Source organism: Rhodamnia argentea, chromosome 3 (assembly GCF_020921035.1).
Source record: "Rhodamnia argentea isolate NSW1041297 chromosome 3, ASM2092103v1, whole genome shotgun sequence".
NCBI classification, from domain to species: domain Eukaryota; kingdom Viridiplantae; phylum Streptophyta; class Magnoliopsida; order Myrtales; family Myrtaceae; genus Rhodamnia; species Rhodamnia argentea.
The window spans coordinates 9,312,761-9,335,713 of NC_063152.1; the positions used below are offsets into that span (position 1 = coordinate 9,312,761).

Consider the following 22,953-nt stretch of genomic DNA (forward strand, 5'->3'; position numbering starts at 1 on the left):
CTCAATAAATGCTGTTCAAACAGTCTGTATAAATCAATTAGCTAGCAACCGCTTTTGTAGGTCAATAAGTACATTCAATCCCTTCATGAAACGCGGATAAACAACTCATATTTGAAGTATTGATAGAGATATGTCTAAGACAAAGTGGAAATTTCATAAACTCAGTTTAACTTACCGGTTTCTGAACAGCATTCTCCAATGAGCGCACTCTATCTTCGAGAGCATGCCTGGTGCAACCACACCATGAAAAATGGACACCGTGAGCAACTGCTGTCTTGTGGACATTTTCATAACAAATAGACAAATATCCATATCAAGAATTTCAGTTACTACTACAAATGAATATCGGGCCGAATTACAGTATAAAAAGATAGAAACAAGACTCATCAAATGCATTACCTTAACCAAAGGCAACGCAAAAAGTCAACATAAAGCTGGAATACATATTTATCCAGTACATTGATGGAAGAAGCAAGTAAGGTAATTAGCAGCCATCGCAAAATGCACCTATGTGCAGGTATTAAACTTTGCTGAATAGAATCATGGATTGATGGCTTATGATGATCAATGATATTTTCAGATGGCGAGACAATACACGTGGAAGTTCTACTAGAGGAATCAAATTGATGCAGATAAGCTACAGCCACAAACCAAATGAAATATATTCACCTTTGACAATCTTCGGTCAAGTGAGATTTGGCACGCTCCAGCTCTTCTCTGACCTGTCCAGCAAAGAGCAATAATGAAGAATCACACTGCAATCTGTCGAGTATTTATCTCATTCAAGTTTCACATTACAAGTATCTTCATTGTCCTCCTTATACATGCAAATTCTCATTGACCACATTTTCCTTGATTCAAGAGACAATTCTGTCCAAGCCACTTCATTCACAATTTGGATCTTAAAACAACATGAAAAGCCTAAAATATATTCTTAGTGGAATTGCTTCACAGTAGAACCTAGAACAGTCAGCGGGTCATTTTTACCACTCAAACCATCATTCTATATACATCTCACAGTAATTTCTCATGCGCATTTCTATCCGTAAGGTCAGACATGCGTTTATCTGCTTCTAATTGAAGAGACCAGCAATTGAAGTACAATAAAGACTGCATTTTGTATGTCCAACTTGGCTACTTTATTCATCTTACCACTTTCCGAACATCCTCCTCCGTCAACCTGCTCCTCGGCACGTGATTCCTCTCTGACCGTTGGCACACTTGACTGTGTAAAGATCACCACAAAAGTACAATCAAGATGGGAAAATTTAGCAAACAGGACAGCAAAGTAACCCAGAAACAATAACAGCATACTGGCTAGTAAAAGTTCCCAACAGAGTTTAATTCGACTGAAAAGGAAATACTGCGATTGGCCAACGCCGAATTCGCATAACAGATTCGAGACGGCAACATCTGAGGTCTTTAATACTTCGCATTAAAGCCACAGCACAGACCCACGAACATAAAACAGAGCACAAGCGATTTAGAACTGTCATGGGGCCAAAGCTAATCGATGTTAAGCTTCAACGCAGGCTTCTCCATGTATCTCATTCCAAGAATCTTCAACTCAAGAACCCTTCATTGGCTCGAAACGTGGAGAGGGAAGAGCCAACTTACTTCGTTCGAGCGGTGCGTGGCCTCTTGAGCAGACTTGCTTGACCTGAAGAAGTGGAAGGCGAAGCTCTCTTTTGCAACGACATGATTCTCTCTTCTTTCGCGGAGCTTTTCAAGAACTGGGGAAGTTTCTGAAAGTTGGAAGGATTTGGCTGCAGAACAGATGTGGCAGAGTAACGAAGGAGACGATGAACAGTTCATGCAAGAACTCAAGATCAAACTCAGAGTACGGGTTTGTAACCACCACTTCTCCCTGGGGAGTGGAGGCGTTTTATTCTGTACTGTCATCTTCCGAGAAAAGTGAAGAACATTTCCAGGAAAGGTTGCCGGTTTTGAAAATTTGTTTTTTTCTTACCTTTCTAAGATTTTTAGCAAATGCAATTTCCTTCCCTATTAAATAATTGAGTTTTTTTTGCCTTCGACGCGAGTTTATGGTAAATCTTTTCGACCCGATCTCTACGTTCGATTTGTTGTTGCGTCATTTATTAAGTTCGTTCATCTTATTAACGACAAATCCTGATAAAGTTGTCTTGCGGTTCTACTGTAATAACGCCTAACTGTTCCAACTTAGTTTTAAGCAAAATGACAATATATTGTCTCATGTCTTGTGTATTACTGAAAAAAAAAAAAAAGAAGATGATGATTTTACTTAATTTTGTTACGGGTACTGAAAGACATGGATGCGTGTGGTTTTATCCTAAACAGTACCGACGGGACACATGATACGTAACACGACACGACACGCCGACTCGTGATTCTAAAAAAATAAAGAATTTTGATAGGTTGGGCCACGTTGTATATTAAATATATATATTTTATATATACATGATCAATTATCATGTAAATATAAAAATATCAACGATGAATTTTTTTCCTTCTTCTTCTAGAGATTTACGATTATGTTTTTTTTTTTTTGGACTAGCTTAGTATATTAATTTTAGGGTGGCTAAGTATATGACTTAAGTATATATTCATTTTGACTCTTAATTTATTGAAAATGTTTAAAATTAATCACGTGTGTGTTAAAATGCTACACTCGGGCGTCGGCGTGTCTAGAACGCTAATCACGTGTCGGAGAGTGTGGGAATGTCGAAGAGTGTAGGACACGATATGCCGACCCTCGAAGAGTGTTGATGTACATAGGTTTTATCTTGGATGATGAATATTGACAAAAATCATGTGTTTTATCAAATTGAAAATTTTGTAGGATAATAAGTTTAATTGGGGACAAGTGTCAAAAAAAGCCTTAAACCTATTGTATTTGTACTAATTTATTCATAAACCTTTTTTGATGCCAATTTAGTTCTAAACCCTTTATATTTGTGCCAATTTAGTCTCAAATTTTTTGTATTTGTGCTAATTCAATTGGCTAATTTAGGATTGAATTGACATCAAAATAAAATATTGGAATTGAATTGGTACAAAAAAAAGTTTAGGGCTAAATTAACATCAATATAAAAGATTTAAGACTGAATTAGTATTAATATAATAGGTTTATAACTTTTCTGATACTTTTTCCAATTAAATTGCGATAATGGAATTGCACGGATAAGGTTAATGGGTACTAACGTGGAAAAGTATTTCCTCAGTTAATTAACAGAGCGCGTGGATTTGAGAGAGAGAGAGAGAGAATCAATGCGCGCGGATTTGCCCTTGCAATTGCAACCCAAGCGCGCAAAGTGGGGTCCACTCATTCGCTTTAGCCAACGCCAGCGCCGCAGGCAGCTTTGCTTTCCGTCGCTCGTTGCCAAAACCTTGGAGCTCACGTCTAATCCTCTGACGCGCTTTCCTAGTCCGGTGATGACGTGTGGATGGGTGACGCAAAAATATCTCGATAAAGCCCCCAAAATTTATTCAAAATTGAAATTGCGCCCACCATCCCGTAGGAGATGTGCTTGCGCGGGCAATAGCTAGTAAATTCCATAGGTAAATTATGAAATATATAATTGCCATCTGAATTAATTCTCATTTTCGTTCCGAGAGAAAGAACATTTCATGGCGCACTAATATTTTATTTAATCTCTCTCTTTTCTTAACGGGAAAATTACGATATTTTCTCTTCTCATAATTATAATTTTATTAATATAGTAACGACCCACGTAAGCAAACAAAAGGGCAATTTCAAGCGACAAACAAAGGGAAGCCAAAAAGCCAAAGCTAGATAAAATCTAAAGTTTAGGCTACTATGGATGTTCTCTCTAATATCTAGTAAGTTCATCTAATATTCTCCGTCGCATTCCAAAATCCATACCCAAAAGTTCAAGGATTAGTTGACCATTGTTTGTAAAACAAAAGAAAATTTCCAATTAAAGGCCTGAAGCGACATCATTTTTTCAAATAAAGACTTAAAGTAGAGCTTGCTTCAAATAAAAAGCTAAAGTGCCATCATTGTTTTAAAAAATGGGTATGAACAAAGGTATTTTCGTCATTTGCATTTTTTGAATTTTTTTCCTTTTTTCCTCTAATTTTTTCCCTTCCTTTTCGTTGGTGGCCAACCACTGGCGAGGGCTTGGCAACCTTGTCGGGGCAAGGCGACCCTCGCCCTGCCTAGGCGAGGATGAACCTTGCTCGAGACCGGCCACCGGCGAATAGTAGGGCAAAAACAAAGAAAAAAAAAGAAAAATTTTAAAAAAATTTAAATGATGAAATTACCCCTGGTCATGCCCTTATTTGAAATAATGTATGTACTTTAAGACTCTTATTTGAAACAAATCCACTTCATACTTTTATTTAAGAGAATGAAGGCATTTCAAATCCTTATTTGAAATTTTTTCTAAAATAACGGACGGCATCTTCAACCGAAAATAGTGATTTTATAAGCAATATCAATATAATAAAACCTTTCACCGCAAGCAAAAGTTTGGAGCGTCGTAAATTAATCCACATGAGAGTTCCATAAAATCCCATATCATAGCATTTACTTAAGTAATCTCCTGTTGACTTTCTGCAGCCGAAGAAGCATCGGTCAACTCTCTTTGTCTCGGCATGGTAAGCAGGGGATGAGTTGCTTAATTCGTCCACACGTCAAAAATAAGTTCCGGTAATCAGAATATCAGCCAAATATATTGATAAAACCCAACAATTGTCAATTTTTCTCTGTTTGTTAAGGATTCATAATATACGACTATCGGTTTTTCTATTCTACGGTGGCATTAATTACTCAAATATCGTGCCTTTGGTCAATGTCGATCCACAAATTACATCTCGTTTTTTGGTGATTGGCGACAAGTGGTACTTGATTCCAAAGAATTTTGAACCGGATTTTGCAAATTCAAAATTCAAGGATCGCGTAAAAAATGTAAATTAGGCTCAACCGTCATGATCCAGAATCTTACCACTCCACTAAGCTGAAGCTAACATGACTGGTACTCGAGGGAGCATCGATGCTGTTTTAGTATGTCAAACACTTATAGGAAGTTTGCTCAAATTAGCCATTGAAAAATTTGTTGAGTCGTCCATACTTAACTCTTAGGATTAAAAGTTAAACTCAAATGTGCTAGAGATCTCCCATCACGTAAGCCAGATTTCCGGCTCCTTCATTGACCGTACAATTGGATAATTTTAAATTTCTCTACGGGCAAAGTGTTGTAACATAATAGATCTATGTGCATGACGTAATTATGCTCGATTCCGTGTTTTTTTGTTGCTTTTAGAATGGGATTAAAATGTTATTTTTTCGTGAATAATTGTAAGGACGTGATATCGACACCACATTCGTTGAAATTTTAATTTTTGTAGTGATTGAAACATGTTCTATATAGGAAAACTTCACAAATAAGCTCTTCTTTTAAGTTTCTTTGAACTAACTCCCTAACCATTTTAGTAAGAACAATTCGAAAATTTTTAAAACTTGCATAAAAAAAAAAAAAAACCTTGATACTCAACTTGAAGAGATCTCTTTGACTTGTGTATTGGCAAAATCAAATTTCCAAATTCAGCTCAGTAAATCTTGTAAAAGAAGCCACACATCTATATCTCATTGATAAACTTAATTCGATTTCTTGGAATAGAGATCATCGTTTCATTCGGGTACCTCACAAGCTTCTGATACACTAAACATGACTTAACTCGCCTTATCGAGATATATAGGAAAAGTCTCCGTGGCCAATGCCCTGAATGTCAAACCCAAAAAGGTTGCCCGCGAGCAAGCAGCGCTTGACTGGTAGCCGCAAGATTCAAGCCCTCACTCACCTCATGGTAGCCAATCGATCCCGTAGTCTTCAGTATCTAACGAACAATACAAATAACATCAGAATTAGACCACCCTTCATATGCTACGTTTGCTTATTTCAGTGGAACCATACATGAACATTCGTCGAATCTCTCGCCACTAATGAGGCCATCACTATGTCCACTACAGGTTTTCCGAGAAGTTCGTATGCATTTGCCATGATAATTACACTTCGATCAGTCCTTATCAGTAATTCGTATCAATGAGCTAATGCAGACAGAGGGATGATCAGAAGATATGTATCAGAAAGCACCAATATAACTTTCTTTGTATGCAGTTACAACAGTTTGTAAGTTGGCTAGACCTAATCAAACCCCAAATGAGAGGATAGCAGTGTGGCAAAATGGAGTTGAGTATCGTGCTTGAGACGCCAAATGAGTTTGCATTTTGAGCCAGCTTCACATTTACTTGTTAAGCTCCCAAATGGGACTGATCACAGGAGATATCATAAAAATGTCTGTTAAAAAGTCCAACCCAAAAGCTTAAATAGCATGTGGAAATTGACTAATGGGGGTGGGCCTACATACTCAGACAACACTGGCTCTGGTACCATGTTAGAAAGTCCAATTCAAAAGCTTAAGCTAATAGGTGAAGAGAGACCACATGAATATAGAGAGCATATAAGACTCGTTGTAAGGCAATGTGGGACAACAACTTTAACAATATCCATCTTTTAAACTCATCTAATGGCTTCCAATTGCTAATTTGAGCATTCCAGAGTTGTGGGGTGTTGGGTTTTCATTGGCACACTCTCTATGCTTGCTCTTTGTCCATCTCTTGGAAAAAAACAGAAAGAAAAATAACAAACTGCTTTCCTTAATGAGAAGAAATGAGCTGATGAAACTCCTACTCTTCTACACATACATGACTCTGTCCGATGAAAAGGATTATGACCCAAAACCAAAGCTGTAGATGTGATAACATTCTACTTTCGGTCCAGCAAGTTGCATCCACACCACATTCTCATCACAGCTAATAGTAATTCTGCATATTCTCAGTATAGAAGTTGTAAACTTTCTTCTCAATTTTTCAACAAGACAGGCTAGGAGCAATAGCATAACGCGAAGCAATCGTCATTATAGGGAGAAATTCAACGTACTGAAGGCTAGGAAGCTTGATGGTGATCCGTCATGCTCTCTGAATGGCTGTACATTTTCATCTGCTGAAGGCACCACTTGGTTCCCACTGTCATTTTGGTTCCACACGGTATTTTGGCAATTGAGACTTTGTGAGGGTGTTGGCACTCCAGCAGCAGTAATGCCATTATATCCTAGAGAGAGAGAGAGAGAGAGAGAGAGAGAGAGAACATTTAATCGATCAGCATTTGATTCCACACCTACTCTTCTACACACACAAATCTGTTCAAAGAAAAGGATTACGACCCAAAACCGAAGCCGTAGAGTTGATAACATTCTACTTTTGATCCAGCAAGTTTCACCCACATCACATTCATCATCATAGCTAATATTAATTCGGCATAGAAGTCCTTAACTTTCTTCTCAATTGTTCAACAAGACAGGATAACACAATACCACAACGCAAAGCAAACGACATTACAGGGAGAAATTCAACGTACTCAAGGCTAGGAGGCTTGATGGTGATCCGTACATCTGTCCAAATGGCTGTACGTTTTCATCTGCTGAAGGCACCACTAGGTCCAAACTTTCGTTTTTGTTCCACATGGCATTTTGGGAATAGAGACTTTGTGATTGTGTTGGCAATCCAGCAGCAGTAATGCCACTATATCCTGGAGAGAGAGAGAGAGAGAGAACATTTGAATGATCAGCATTTGATCCCACACCTAAGAGACTTGCTTTTCCTTGCTTGCCCACATTCGTGGTCTGCATCGGTGGTCAAATCATACCACATTGTGCTTCTGGAGTGCCTCAAGGTTGTCACATCTACACACCCTTGTGTATGAGGTATATGTGGAGAAGGCACTGTCTCCTTTTTAACATAATTTATCTTTTGAAAACCATTAGACTTGTAAAACAACAGGTGCGCTTGGTCACAAATGGAGCAAGTTCACTTGGATATCCGTAGAATATTACTTTCTGTATGTTCCACCTTTTATGTCGAGTAGTACATCAAGCACATATTTGTGACTCACAAGATGCTCAATGTAGCTTTACTTCTCTTTGCATATAGCTTATATAGTTGTTCGAAAAAAGCACATTATAACGTTTTTGAGGTTGGTTTCATGTCGCATGTACCAGAAAATCGATCTAATGTACATAAATTCATACATGTACAGCCAAATGGATAAAGTGTACTCAATTAGGTTCATCTTGCAACAATGGAAGCTTATGGAATTTAGTTTTGTGCTTAAAAGGGAGAGAGAGTTTTTTTAGAGCACGTACATTCAGCAGCAGAGCCCACATTTGCCAGAGGAGCTTCCGAACCAACAGAGCAACACAGATTCGTGGAATCAATTTACATCGAACAGGGGTGAAATTTTCAATTTGTAAGAATTGAGAGGAAAAAGCTTGCGCTTTTCTTCTGCATTGAACAAGAAAAGGTCTCTCCATTGGACTCCATAACATCATTCCAGTTATCAAAAGCCTTTTTCATGATTGTATCTCCATGTTCATGGAAGAAAAACCCTCGGTATATCACTCAAGCAGGACTAATGGGATCACTTATCTCCCCTATTGAAGGTACACGCTCTGCCTTCAAGGAGCAATATCTTTTTTGGGCAAGTGATGTTGCATTCCAATTGATGAACAAGTACTTAGAGTAAGAAGGTAAGTGCAGCATAGAGAAAGAAGAATAAAAGAAATATTGAAAGAACCTAAATTCACTTTAGGCCTATTGCCTTCCATTTCTCCACCACATAAAGGTCTGGTGCAATTTTAACTACGGAATACAAAAGCTTGAGATGGAAAATTACGCTGAATCGGGGTGAGATTTCCAGTTTGTCCTTCAAAGACTTGAGATGGGGAAGAGCTTGAGCGTTTCTTCTGCATTGAACCAGAAAAGGCCTCATCATTGAACTCCCTAACATCACTCCATTCATCAAAGGCCTTCTTCACGATTGTCTCTCCATGTTCCTGGAAGAAGAACACTCGGTATATCGCTCAAGCTGGACTAATGGAAGTATTTATCTCCACTGTTGAAGGTACACGCTCTGTCTTCAAGCAAGAATTTCATTTTTTGGCAAGTAATGTGCATTTTAATGCATGTACTTGCTTTCAGAGGAAGTATGTAAGTGCAGGACCAAGAAAGAAGAACTAAAAAACATTTAAAGAACCTCAATTCACTTTACGCCTATCGCCGCCCTTTCTTCCACCACATAGAGTTCAGGTGCTCGAAAGATGTAATGGAGAGTACATTCCAGGCAAGGGCCCTCAGGCTAAAGATGCAAAGTTGAAGGAGAAAGGACCAACAAAGGAATCAAATACGTGTCAACTTGTATTGTGCAAGTAATTGAAATTTTCGTGCTTTTAAACTTGGAAAGTGATATCTGCAATTGATTGTGTTAATCGCTCAAACTACAATATGATGATGATTGCCTCAGATTTCCATGGATGACACCGAGTCAGCTGCTAAAAGTGCTTTCTAGCTTACAAATGTCTTTTATAGTACAATTTTAACAACGGGGTACAGAAGGCCACTTAAATTTAAAAGGTGACTATCCTCAACTTTGATTGCAAAGAGCCGAAGCTCTGAATCACTCTATTAATAAAAAGTCTCTATTATGGATCTAAACAAAGCATATTTATTCTCTCCACAGCACTTCATATTACTTTTACAGATAAAGAAAGGGGGAAAAAAAAAAAGAGCATCTAGATGTCCAACCAATGCCTCGTTTCAAGTTTCCATATCTCTGATCAATTCTAACACCTATTAAGCCACACAGCTAAGAGTAAACATCAAATTACTGACCAAATAGATAATATGGGACAAATCACATGAATTCAGCATGATGGTGTGTAGCGCATGAACGGGCTTGATAAAACTCAGTAGGAATTCCCTAGGTACTTACCTTCTCTTGGGCAGAAAGTCGATGAGAAGCCAAAAATGCCCGGTCTTTGATTAGGCCGATCAGTTGACCATTAGTGTTGAATACAGCACCATGCTCCCCCATGTCCTCAGGATAATCCAAATAAAGTTTCCACTTTGTTTTGCAAGTCTTTGCATGGCGTATGAGGCTCTCCCACTTCTTCTCTGTTATGCTCTTTCCAAGAATCTATGATGAGTGAAGACACAAGACTTACATTTCTGGTAGTCAATCAAACTCTTAATTGGGAATCATTAACCAAGTACTTACCTCTCTCAGTTTCTTGGGGTTCGTGAACAGTTGCAGTAGAAAGTCCTCCACTTTGTATATTCCTGCTTCACTTAGTTTTTCGTGACATATCCCATCCTTGGAAATCTTCTCCAATCTCCAAACCTCATCATCAGATGCAGGTGGATGATGTTTCCTGTATGCTGTAAAATGAAGAGAACATATACAATAAAGTCCCAGTTGCTAATAGATTAATTTGTGGAAGCAAACGTCTAATAGGCATGCAAGCTCTCTCCTGAAACTGGTATAAAATGTCAGCATTTGCTAATAACAAAAAAGCCTATTGGTTCTTATTTATCAAAGTTTTCGTTCAAGTTGTAAAGGTCCATACAACATGAAGCTCTTAACTATAAAATCTGGATCCAAAACCGTGTTTATGGTCAGTCATATAGGATTCGGTTTATATACTGTAAAAAGATTATGAAGGACCTACCTTCCCCTCTATGTTCCTTGACGGGGAAGGCATCTGTTTTTGCTTCTCGGATTCGGGTGTTCCCACAAAAACCCGATGCCACCTTAACCCCCATTCTGAATTTTTTGCTCCTATTCCAGCTGGAATTGTCAGTAAATATCAGTTCTCCCAGCTCCCCAATACCTCCCTTGAGCTTCACTATGCGATCTCCTGCCAAAAGCGGCCCCTTTCCTTCTCGTTCTTTAACCACATAATTCTCAAACTCTTCTGGAGCCCAGTTCTCCTCATTGTCTTTGGTGAAGTCACCTTCAAGCACGACGACATCCAACTTAATGGAGGATTCTGGGCCTGATGTAACGACATCCCCTGTGTTCATATCAATCAAGGCAACGTAAATGCAGGCACCCTCGTCTCCTTCTATTTTCTTTCCAGTAAATAGAGGAAGTAGCAGTTTGGTCTGAAGTTGAAGATGTAAGTTTCTCCCTCCATTGTTTGCCATGGATTTAGCATTCCCCCTGCATTCTCACCAGAAGACAACCATTAGAAATAGGAAAAGATACAGGAGGAAAACTGGATAAGTACAGATAAAGAGAGATAAACTTCTCACATCTAATAATTCAAATTTTTTACAGAGAAAAAAATAAAATAAAATGCTCCACTGCTCATAAGATACAAAAGTAATATCCTAAATGGGAGCATCGACACTGTGGCGCATTATGAGTCCTTGTGGTCATACACTCACTGAGCTCTGACTGCCTGTGTGGGGTTGCAGTGGTGTGTCGGACAATTATTCCCAAAACATCAACAATGTATAACCGGTCAAAACCACACGTAAAGCCTTTTTCAACGGCATCACTGGGGAAGTGCATTCATACCTTCCGAGGTGGGGAGAGTGACTGTTTGCAGGCTCCACTGCTTCCTTCTGCTCAACACCACCAACAGCAGAATTGTCAAAGTTGGAGAAAATGAAGCAGAAGGGATACAAAACCAATCCATTCCATCAAAAGGAGTTGAAAAACCTATTCTGTCATTCCTTCTTAAAAAGAACTTATCTAACTACCTTATTGAGCTAAGCTCTTCACGCTCAATTGAAATCAGTCTTTTACCAAACAGCAGTTGTCTATAAAACTTGTATGAATAATCCCAAATATTTTCATTTTCCCCTCCATTCTATGTCCGTGAATTTTTTTTTTTTTTTTTTTGTGTGCTTCAGAATGGTTATGATTCATCTTTAGGTTATGAAGCCACAGTTGAAAATGTTATCGAGGAAAATGAATGGAGATGGCCTCCACCAAGGTCAGGTGATCTGCTTGAAAGTCAGATGGCTTTGTGTGGGTTGATTGCTCCAAACTCTGGATCTGTAGAAAAAAGTGGTATAAACTGGATCATCTAGGGGCTCTTTCTCTGTATAGGAGGCTTGGAAACTAGTCAGGAAATGAGGGAACAAAGCGACTTGGCTTAAGCTTGTATTGTTTAAGCCTAATATGACCAAAAATGGCTTTAGAACTGGGCTGGCGAATCGTAATAGGTTGCACAAAAGCATATCCTATTTCAAGATATGAGGCTTTCCTATTAAACCAGGTCGTTCAAAAGAATCTCCTCTTCTTTCAGTTGAGCAGGGACTTGTCAGCCTTAGTGAGCCAACAGTACCGAGTGGAAGGGCCGTCGCTCAACACGGGTAGTGTTTTTGCTGGTGGTACTCATAGTGCAGATGCGGGAGACTATGGTGTCATGTTGTCATTTGGTGTCAATAGGTTCAAAGTCAACTTGATGTATTAATTTCAAGATACAAGGCTTTCTTATTATAACAAGCTATTCAAAAGGATTCCCTTTCTCCCTGTCGACCAGGCACGAAGGTTGGCCTTAGTGATCCGACAGTGCCGGGTGAAAGGGCCATTGCTCAACATATAAAAGTTACTCTAGGGATAATAGGCTGATCTTTCCCAATAGTTCATATCGACGGAAAGGTTTGGATCGTCGATGTCCGCTGTATGTGCAGGACAATATGCTTTACAGGACTTGTACGGGATGTAGTCCTCCCCTGTTTTTATCTTACACAGGCCGTCCAATAAAATGAATATTTACTTGTAATAGAAGCAAATTGTGCAAAGTCTGTGCTCAATAAACGCTGCTCAAAGAGTCAGTATAAATCAATTAGCTAGCAACAGACCTGTTGATCAATAAGTTCATTCAATCACTTCATGACATGCAGATAAGCAACTCATTGATGGAGATAGGTCAGAGACAAAGCGAAATTTTATAAATTCTGTTTATCTTACCAGTTTCTGAACAACATTCTCCAATGAGTGTATGATATCGTCGAGAGCATTCCCTGTGCAACTACATCATGAAAATTGACACCATGAACAACTGCTGTCTTGTGGACATTTTCGTAACAGAAAGACAAATATCCATACGTAACATTCTAGCTATTAGTACAAATGTCAGACCTAATTACAGTATAAGAAGATGGATACTAGACTCATCAAATGCATTTCCTTAATCTAAGGCGACACAGAAAAGTCAATGTAAAGGTGGAATACATATTTACCCAATTAAATTGATAACAGAAGTAAGTAACTTTAATTAGCAGCTATCTCCAAATGCACCATTAGCAGAAAAAAGTATGTGCAGGTATTACACTTTGCCATACAGAATGATGGCATATGACACTTGATGATATTTTTAATTGGTGGGACAAAACACATGAAAATTTTACAGAGGAATAGTTGATGCAGATAAGCTACTGCCTACAAACCAAATGAATAAATTCACCTCTGAAAATATTCGGTCGAGTGAGATTTAGCATGCTCCAGCTCTTCTCTAATCTGTCCAGCAAAGAGCAAAGGCGAAAAATTACATTGCAAGAATCTTCTGTCACGTGTTCATCACATTCAAGTTTCCACCTGTATCTTCGACATGAAAATTGCCATTGACCACTGTGACAATGCTGATTAAAGAATCTGTAGAATATAGCCGAGAGAGAAGAAGCAAGAGGAAGAAGAAGAAGAGAAGAAGAGAGGAGGAAAAACAGATCGTGAATTTCAATAATGAGTTCTCTGTTTTTCTGTGTTACAGAAAACCCTACTCCTATCGTTATATTGACAAGAAATTGTACTTGACCATAATACCCTTATTTATGTTAAAAGAAATAAAACACAGAAATAAACCCTATATCTTAAGTAACGTAACACTCCCCCTCAAGCTGGAGCATATAGGTCACCCATGCCCAGCTTGGAACAACCAACAACAAAGGCGGGACGAAACAACGCTTTAGTGAAGATATCAGCAAATTGATCTCTAGAGGCAACGTAAGGAGTAGCAATCAACTCCTGCTTCACAGCATCACGAACAAAGTGGCAGTCAACTTCTATATGCTTAGTTCGCTCATGAAAAACCGGATTTCCAGCAATATAAATAGCTGCCTGATTATCACACATCATATCAATGGGTTGATTAATAGAAAATCCAAGCTCTTGAAGAAGGGATTTCAACCACAACAATTCGGCCACAGTATGTGCCATAGCACGATATTCAGCCTCCGCACTAGATCCGGCAATGGTAGTCTGTTTCTTGCTTCTCCAAGTAACCAAATTGCCACCAAGAAAGGTGCAATAACCAGTCGTAGACCGCCGATCACATGCTAACCCGGCCCAATCAAGCATCGAATAGCCAATTAGAGTGGAAGAACCGTTCGGTTTTGTTAACACCTAAATTTTGATTTTTCTTAAATCATCCATTTCAAGCATAAAAATAAGAACTAGTCATAGTTCTCACCAAAAATAACTTTTCATGCATCGCATATTTATTTTCTGTCGGTCATTGCATTTAAGGTCAGAGGTGAATCAACCGAGCTTAATTTTGACAGCGAGATGAACCAAGATCAGTGTGAAGTGTTAGATCTAGGGGTGTGCCGAATTTGTTTAAATCAAGAGGACCTAGTTTTGAGCCTAATTCAGTCCATTTAAGCTCTATTATTTAATTAAGGTTTTCAACTTAATGTCCATTATTTAAAAAAAAAAGCCTTAATTTGGGCATAAAAAAAAGAAAGACAAGTTCATGGGCTTATGATGGGGGATGTGCCGAATTTGATCAACCCATGTGAGGTTTTACTTAATTATTCATTTAATTAATTTAAGACCAGAATTGCATTTTTAAGCCCATTAGGAAAGGCCATTTACGGCCATCAATTCACCAAACTCCTCATGGCCGAACTTCTCATTGTCCTAGTGGAATTAGAACTCTTCAAAATTGCATATTTGATTAAAGAGTTTTAATAACGTAGGATTCCTATCTAGATAGAGTTTCATCAAATGTGGAAACTCGAAATCTAATGGCTGCAAATTAATCCTATTCGGTTTTAGATTGTCGATCCAATGGTCACTAGGAAGTCCTACTCCTACTAGGACTTCAAGGACCAAGCTCTATATAATAAGCTCTTCACGTTAACGCAGGGGGGCTGGAAAAACCCTGAAAAATTTCGACACGTATAGAGCAAGGGCTGAATCTTGGTGCATCCGCTCATCAAATTCATGCATTAAGGCTGCCGTTTGAAGCTCGCACGATCACCCCCATTCAACCTTTGTGCCGTGCCCAGTTCGTGAGTTTGTTCAAACTCATCCGAAGCCACCTGAGTCCTCCACCGTCCATCCAAGCTGCTTCCTGTTCCAGCTTTCTGTTTGGATGCAAATCAGCCCTCTTTAGTGGTAAAAGAGCTTCCTTTTATTTTGATTCTCGAGACCTCACAAAGTACCTCATATTGTGTTAGAATTTTGACGATTTCGGAGCCCGATTTGAATCAAAAGGGGACTGTTTCAGGCAGATATACAGCTTGTGCGTGTGCAGAATTTTAGCTTGGGAAAAGGTAATTTTTCTTAACCTTTGATTGCAATTTGTGCTTGTTTATTTGGAAACTTGCATATATGTTCTCACACTTTGATGAACATACTTGAATTGCAATTAAAAACGAAAGTTGAACCCTTTTCAATCTAGTTTTGCTCAAAACCGAAAATTACCAATGGTAGGATGAAAATCTGATTTGTTTGAGAAGAGAATTCGTTCATAAGATAGGCTGGATTTTCGTGATGTTCTTGAAAATTGCTTGACATCAATTAGGGAATATCTTTTCTCGAATAAAATTGTTCGTCCTTGTTGTGATCTAAATTGGATTGGGAAAAGATTAGATTTTTTTTTTTTGTTGAATTAAAAAAAAATCAATTTTTGGTAATAAATTCTATCATGGCCGAATGTCACACGTTGGAAGTCCTTGCTTGAAATTCCCATGTTGGTTGGTCGACTGGAACTTATCTATTGGGTGTTCGATCATGGCTTTGTGTTATTGATAGGAATTGTGATTGTTCGATATTATCTCCTGGTGTGAATAAAGATTCGACTAAATTGAAATTTTATCCGATTTGGCTAAGTTAGATAATTTTTTACTCATGGATACATTTTTTTAGCTAGTCGTTATCTTTAACACATGCGAAGTGATTTGGATGTTATATGTCGTTATCTTATCTTATCTCTGGGGATTTTCTGAACACATTTGATTAGAGATAAGGTTTGTATGGATTGAATGTCTATCTTTTTTTTTTTATGAGGATTATCTAAAATTAGATTTTCAAATCTCAAAGATAATTTCTCAAATTAAAAATGGATTGAGTTTTTGGATGAGGAAAGGTGGATCTCCAATGCCATATTTTCGGCCACCCCTCTTTGAATTTTCAAAATTTCAAGCTCAATTGATTTTCATTTTTTATTTTATTTTTATCGTGCTTGTTTGTTTTTTATTTGTTTTAAAATTTGCACATCTTTAAACAAACATGCCCATAATATATGCTCCCCTATGTGCCTAGACCCGTCGGAAAAAATAAATCACACGCCTTAGCCACGATCTCGTGGAATGGGATGGTGATTTAGTATAGAAATTCGTGTTACGCCCTTTGGCAAAAGGGATGTTGTTTTTCTATACGCGTATCCGCATACCGGCTCGAATCCTCGAGGATGTAGCGGATAAAATCTCGCTCTAGCCCGGATCTTTGGGAATGAGAGGATTTTCGAAAAAAATCGGAAATTAAAGGTATATTATGGGCATTTTTGTTTATTTTTGTTCATATTTTTGAATGCTTTTGAATGTTTTCTTTTATTGCCGAAAATACCAAAAAATCATCCTCCGGGCGCTTAATATATGGTCTTCATGTCACATTTTTCCAATTAATCAAATTCACATCGATCAATCGGAAAGGCTTTTTTCATGAAATTGGTACCGAAAGGGCGTTAATTTTTTCAATTAGCGTAACCAAGTCCCCGGACTCATTCTCTCTAGTTCGTAGAGATAAAATAGTTCTCCCGCTATTTTATATAGGTTTCTAATCAACCTACCGTAAATGATTAGTGGCGGCTCCGATTAAATATTTTCTCATGAATAAACCTAAGTTGCGATTCAGTAGGACTTGGGAGGGTCCGAATTAGGTTAGTTGATTTAATTAACCCGATAATCCGTTAACCTGATTTTTAGGTCGCGACAGGTTTATAAATTAGTCCTTTACCGGGAGAGTTTTTAAGGTATCGAACAATTCAACAAACAACATCCCAATGAGCCTTCTTGGGTGACTCCATAATTTGACTCACTACACCAACAGCAAAGGAAATATCGGGACGTGTAACAGTAAGATAAATTAGGTTCCCAACTAGACGTCGATATTGACGCTTATGTTCAATATCATCTCCATCATCAACTCCAAACTTCTGATTTGGATCCATAGGAGTATCAAGCGGCTTGGAAGCTAGTGTACCGGTCTCACACAAAAGGTCAAGAACATACTTTCGCTGAGATAAATTAATACCTTTCTTACTTCGTAAGACTTCAATACCCAGAAAATACCTAAGAGCTCCCAAGTCTTTAATTTGAAACTCTTTCTGAAGAAAAGACTTGACCTCGTAAATGCCGGTCACATCACTACCAGAGACAATTATATCATCCACATACACAACAAGAATAACCACCCCTAACTCCTTCTTGCGAACAAAAACAGAATGATCAGAATAACATCGGTGGAACCCACACTTGGAAATCACTGAACTGAATTTTTCAAACCATGCCCTTGGAGATTGTTTCAACCCATAAATAGCCTTATGCAGCCGACATACTTTACTATGATTCTCCCCCTGAGCAACATATCCTGGAGGTTGCTCCATATATACTTCCTCGGACAAATCACCGTAAAGAAAATCATTCTTCACATCCAATTGATATAATGGCCAATCAAAATTCACAGCAAGGGAAATAATAACACGAACAGAATTAAGACGTGCCACGGGGGAAAATGTCTCAAAATAATCCACCCCATAGATTTGAGTAAAACCTTTAGCAACAAGTCGGGCTTTAAGACGCTCAACCGAGCCATCCGGGTTGTACTTGATAGTGTATACCCATCGACACTTCACGACATCTTTCCCGGGTGGAAGATCAATCAAAGACCACGTTTGGCGAGACATAAGAGCTTCCATTTCCACATCCATAGCTCTCTTCCACTCAAGGCGCGATAAGGCCTCAGTGGTAGAACTAGGAATTGTGTGAGTATGTAATGATAGAGCAAAATTTTGTAATGGAGAAGGAAGATGTGAGAGAGAAACATAACGCTCGATAGGGTAAGCAAAAGAGGATTTGTGTGTACAAGAACGAGTACCTTTGCGAAGGGCAATTGGAAGATCGTCTGGACCGGGAGACAAGGAGGGAGATTGGATGGAGGGCATGGAAGAGCTGGAGATTGGTGGTGCCGTAGACTGTTTTCGCCGTTGATACACCCGCAAGGGGGGAGACACAGGGGAAGGACTAACCGAGTCTAAGGGAATAAGCTGTGGAATAGGAGGATCGGCTATAATGTTAGTTGAAAACTCTTTACCCTCAACAAAATAGTATGGTGTGCCCTCGAAGAAAGTGACATCAGCACTGATATATTGGATACAAGCAATAGGATCATAACATCGATATCCCTTTTGAGTACGTGAATACCCGAGAAAAACACATTTAGTGGCACGAGGAGATAATTTATCAGCACCGGAACGTAAATTATGGACAAAACAGACACACCCAAAGACACGTGGAGTAAGAGGGAACAACGGCTTGTCGGGGAACACAACACCGATCGGTGACCGATTATTAAGGACAGTAGAAGGCATACGATTTATGAGGTAACATGCAGTAAGGATAGCATCACTCCAAAACGATTTTGGGACATTCATACAAATCAAGAGTGAACGAGCAACTTCTAGAAGATGACGGTACTTTCTCTCGGCCACACCATTCTGTTGAGGGGTATAAGTACAACTTGTTTGATGTATAATGCCAAAATTAGAACAAAACAAAGAAATTGATTTCTGTGAATATTCTAGAGCATTATCGGTTCGCAAAATTTTAAGGGATGTATTAAACCGATTAGTAACTTCACTATGAAATAACTGAAAAACAGATAAAAATTCAGAACGGTCATGAAGCATATAGAGCCATGTTAGGCGAGAATAATCATCCACAAAAGTAACAAAGTACTTAAAACCATTTCTACTAGCAATACGTGAAGGTCCCCAAATGTCCGAATGAACAAGTTCAAGTAAAGTAGATGCACGAGAATCACTACGTCTAGGAAAAGAACTGCGATGATGTTTCCCAAGTTCACAAGCCTCACACTCAAGAGTAGAAACTGATTTACACTCGGGAATTATTTGTTGTAACTTAAATAAAGATAAATGTCCTAAACGGGAATGCCATAACATAGGGGTAGTAGAACTAGCCGCTAGACCATTGGCGTCAGCAGTAGAGACACCATCCGGATAGTAGAGTCCATCACGTTCATGCCCTCCACCAATCGTCTTCTTTGTCCGAAGATCCTGAAAAGTGCAAGAAGAGGGGTAAAATGTAACAGAACAACCAAGGGCTTTAGTTAATTGACTAACGGATAACAAATTCAGAGGAAGTTGGGGAACATGTAAGACAGAGGACAAGGATAAGGAAGGTGTAAGAGAAATAGCCCCTGATCCAACCACCCGAGTAGAGGAACCATTAGCTAAAATTACTACAGATATGGAACTAGAGTTGTGGTGGGAAGAGAATAATTCTTGCTTACCCGTCATATGACTAGAAGCTCCCGAATCAATGACCCAGGTGCTAGGGGACAGAGTAGAGAGAAAGGCCATGTTACCCGTACGTGCAAGAGTGGTAGTGGATGAGGAACTGGAAGCCTCTAGTTGCTGAACTCGCTTGATAAGTTGTGTAACCGGATCATCTCGAGCCGAAGACTCGGATAAACTACACCCGGTCTGGATAGATGGATTCGTGTCGCCGGAAGACACATTTCCAACACTCCCTTCGGACGCAACAACATTTGCAATAGCTAATCGCTGAGCCCACTCGGGCTTGCCGTGCTTGGCCCAACAAGTGTCAACCGTATGACCAGATTTTCTACGGTATGTACACCGACGGCTGTCTCGATCATAACTCCGTCCACTACGTCCACCAACACGGCCACGACCTCCCAATAAACCACGGCCTCTATTAGAAAATCTACCACGACCATGACCACCACTAGTAGCCAAAAGTGCTGAGCTATCTCTAGATGATGTAGAAGATGGAGAGACAATGCGCTGAATCCGACAAAATGCTTCATTCATAGAAGGAACTTGCTCTCCAGCAAGAAGCTGGCTCTTCACGAGCTGCAAGTCCGTATTTAGCCCGGATAGAAACTTAGCAACTTGAAATTCAGCTCTTTGTGTCTTTAGTCTCTCAAGATCAGTAGTGATGGGCTGATAAAGATTGAGTTCTTCCCACATGCCTTTCAAAGCACTGTAATACTCTCCAAGAGATTTGTCTCCTTGTTTAAAATTGAATATTTTCTCATACAATTCATAGACTCTAGACATATTTTTGTCTTGTGAGTAGCTCTCTCTAAGATCATCCCACACTCCCTTGCCAGGTTTGTGAAACATGACATTAGCAGCAATGGCTGGTTCCATGCGATTCCATAACCATACTAAAAGTGTATCGTTCTCTCTCATCCAGTTACCATAGTCATTACCATCTGCATTAGGAGGGACTGTTGTAAGATACGTGAGTTTCCCTTTGGCATTAATATAGACCTTGACGGCTTGAGCCCATAACAAGTAATTGGAGGCCCCATTTAATTTAATGGTGGTAATCCGAACATTGACACTATCTGCAGAAGACTTCGCATCACTCATGGTGATAATCTCGATATAAATATATATCACAAACCAAGAAGATTGAAACTTCGGTGCAAGGAACAAACCAGCCCTTGGTTCAACATAATTAATGCTGACGTATGATCAAACGCAATTGGCTCCATCGATTTCACAAACAAGGAAAAGAAAAGGGTGCTGAAATTGATATACCGGATGCTAAAATCTCAGGCTGCATAATCAATGAACCGATCCTTGATTCCGCCGATCAGTAAGTATTGTAATCCATAGCCACAACCAGATTCTGGTAGATCCGATGTCTCCCGGTCTTATACGTATCGAGATTAGGAGAGAGAACAAGTAGAACTTACAGCTTTAGGTGGCTGCACACCAGAGAAGGAAAAGGCTTATTTGGGGGACTCTCAAACCAGCGATAGCATGAAGGAATCACGTGATCGGATCCGCTCCGATACCATGTGACAATGCTGATTAAAGAATCCGTAGAATATAGCCGAGAGAGAAGAAGCAAGAGGAAGAAGAAGAAGAGAAGAAGAGAGGAGGAAAAACAGATCGTGAATTTCAATAATGAGTTCTCTATTTTTCTGTGTTACGTAAAACCCTACTCCTATCGTTATATTGACAAGAAATTGTACTTGACCATAATACCCTTATTTATGTTAAAAGAAATAAAACACAGAAATAAACCCTATATCTTAAGTAACGTAACAACCACATTTTCCAAGATTCAAGGAGACAATTACATCCAAGGCATTTCATTGAATATTCATATCTTTTTGTGATTCGTACTGTCCAAAACAACATGAAACCATGTCCTTTGCTTCACAAGGAATGCCTAGAACAGTGAGCAGGTCGTTTTTACCACTCGAACAATATTTCTCTGTACATCTTGTAGCAATTTCTTATGGGGTTTCTGTCCGGAAACTGATTCATTGGTCAGAAATTGCATCCAACTGCTCCTAATCGAAGAGATCAGCAATTTTAATAAAATAGAGGCTGTATTTTGTATGTCCAAGTTGGCTACTTTACTCATCTTACCACTCTCCGGACATCCTCCTCCGTCAAAAAGCTCCTCGGCACAAGATTCCTCTCCCCCAGGTGCCATACTTGACTGTGTGAAGATCAGCACAATAGCGCAATCAAGATAGGAAAATTTAGCGAACAGGACAGCAAAGTAAATCGATAACAGCTTACTTGCTAGGTAAAAAATTCAAACAGAAGTCAATTCGAATAAGAAGGAAGTACTGTGATGCATAACAGATTCGAGACGACTAGCATTTGAGGTCTTTTAATTCTTTGCGGTAAAGCCACAGCACAAACCCACAAACCAAAAAACTGAACGAGAGCGATTTAGAACTCTCATGAGGCAGAAGCTAATCAATGTCATACTTCAAAGCAGGCTTCGCCATGCTTCTCATTTCAAGAATCATCAACTCAAGAACTCTTCATTGAGTCTCCCTCAAGCGAAGCTAAAACTAACACGATCATCATTGCATGACCCTACTTGCTTGGGCGAACTTACTTCATTGGAGCATGAAAACATTAAGAGGGGAGAGTGAACTTACTTCACTGGAGCCAAGCACGGCTTCTTGGGTTGACTTTGTTGACCCGAAGAAGTGGAAGGCAAAGCTCTCTTTTGCATCGCTTAACAAGATGCAAGCGAGTGTCTGAACTTTGGGAGCGTTTGGCTGCTGAAGGAATGTTGCGGATAGAAGAATGACAGAGTGGACGGTTTATCCGCGAACTCAAAGTAGGGAGTTTGTAATCACCTGAGTGTGTTTCTTTTTGTATTGTCTGGAGGAGTTGGCCCCATTACTTTCCGAGAAAAAGTGACTTCACCCTCATGTATCCGGGAAAGTTGCTGGTTTTAGATTTTCTTTTTCTTTCCTTGGCTAGTTTTCCCTTTCGACCTTGTGAATATGCATGTACTTTTTCTCTGGGTTGCTTTTTTCTGCCTATTGCTTATTATTTTTGCATTCAACGCAGAGTTATTTGGAAAAAGTTTAGGACTAAATTAATTTAATTAATAGATTTATAACTGAATTGATATCAATATATTAAATATTGAATTGCACTATGGTTCAGATTACCACCTAGCCTCGAAAATGCTAAAGAGATTGACTTGAAATCACTTACTGTAAACAACATTAATGATATAGATTAGGGAAAGAAAACAACTAATTTGTCATTAAATTTCCA

The 22,953-nt window shown here is 39.0% G+C and overlaps 2 protein-coding genes and 2 long non-coding RNA genes across 5 annotated transcripts in view; 1 reads left to right on the forward strand and 3 right to left on the reverse strand.

Annotated features, from left to right (window-relative positions):
• LOC115726559 (calmodulin-binding protein 60 D-like) overlaps nucleotides 1-22,418 on the reverse strand; it is a 57,290-nt gene extending 34,872 nt beyond the window's left edge. The window contains exons 1-9 of the mRNA XM_048276465.1: nucleotides 22,320-22,418; nucleotides 21,793-21,865; nucleotides 13,321-13,373; nucleotides 12,825-12,885; nucleotides 11,421-11,467; nucleotides 10,567-11,060; nucleotides 10,116-10,276; nucleotides 9,831-10,034; nucleotides 8,760-8,895 (exon numbers count right to left, since the gene is read on the reverse strand). Of these exons, the coding sequence (XP_048132422.1) occupies nucleotides 8,760-8,895; nucleotides 9,831-10,034; nucleotides 10,116-10,276; nucleotides 10,567-11,060; nucleotides 11,421-11,467; nucleotides 12,825-12,885; nucleotides 13,321-13,373; nucleotides 21,793-21,865; nucleotides 22,320-22,396 (1,306 nt within the window). The 5' untranslated portion in view covers nucleotides 22,397-22,418. The remainder of the gene's footprint in view (nucleotides 1-8,759; nucleotides 8,896-9,830; nucleotides 10,035-10,115; nucleotides 10,277-10,566; nucleotides 11,061-11,420; nucleotides 11,468-12,824; nucleotides 12,886-13,320; nucleotides 13,374-21,792; nucleotides 21,866-22,319) is intronic.
• Nucleotides 13,604-17,484, forward strand: LOC125314404. Its single transcript, XR_007197903.1, has 2 exons — nucleotides 13,604-14,242; nucleotides 17,073-17,484. It is a non-coding gene; the product is annotated as an uncharacterized LOC125314404 (long non-coding RNA).
• On the reverse strand, nucleotides 17,711-18,492 carry LOC125314388. The gene is made up of 2 exons (XR_007197882.1): nucleotides 18,234-18,492; nucleotides 17,711-18,096 (listed from the first exon to the last, which is right to left on the reverse strand). It is a non-coding gene; the product is annotated as an uncharacterized LOC125314388 (long non-coding RNA).
• LOC115726562 lies at nucleotides 19,455-20,502 on the reverse strand. Of its 2 annotated transcripts, none has more exons than XM_048276501.1 (2): nucleotides 19,668-20,502; nucleotides 19,455-19,587 (listed from the first exon to the last, which is right to left on the reverse strand). In XM_048276501.1, the coding sequence occupies exons 1-2, from the start codon at nucleotides 20,458-20,460 to the stop codon at nucleotides 19,493-19,495; spliced, it is 888 nt and encodes a 295-aa protein (XP_048132458.1). In that variant the 5' UTR covers nucleotides 20,461-20,502; the 3' UTR covers nucleotides 19,455-19,492. The 2 variants fall into 2 exon arrangements, with proteins under 2 accessions (XP_048132458.1, XP_048132459.1); XM_048276502.1 differs by having other exon boundaries at nucleotides 19,474-19,590; nucleotides 19,746-20,502.
• Nucleotides 22,419-22,953: the final 535 nt, after the last annotated feature.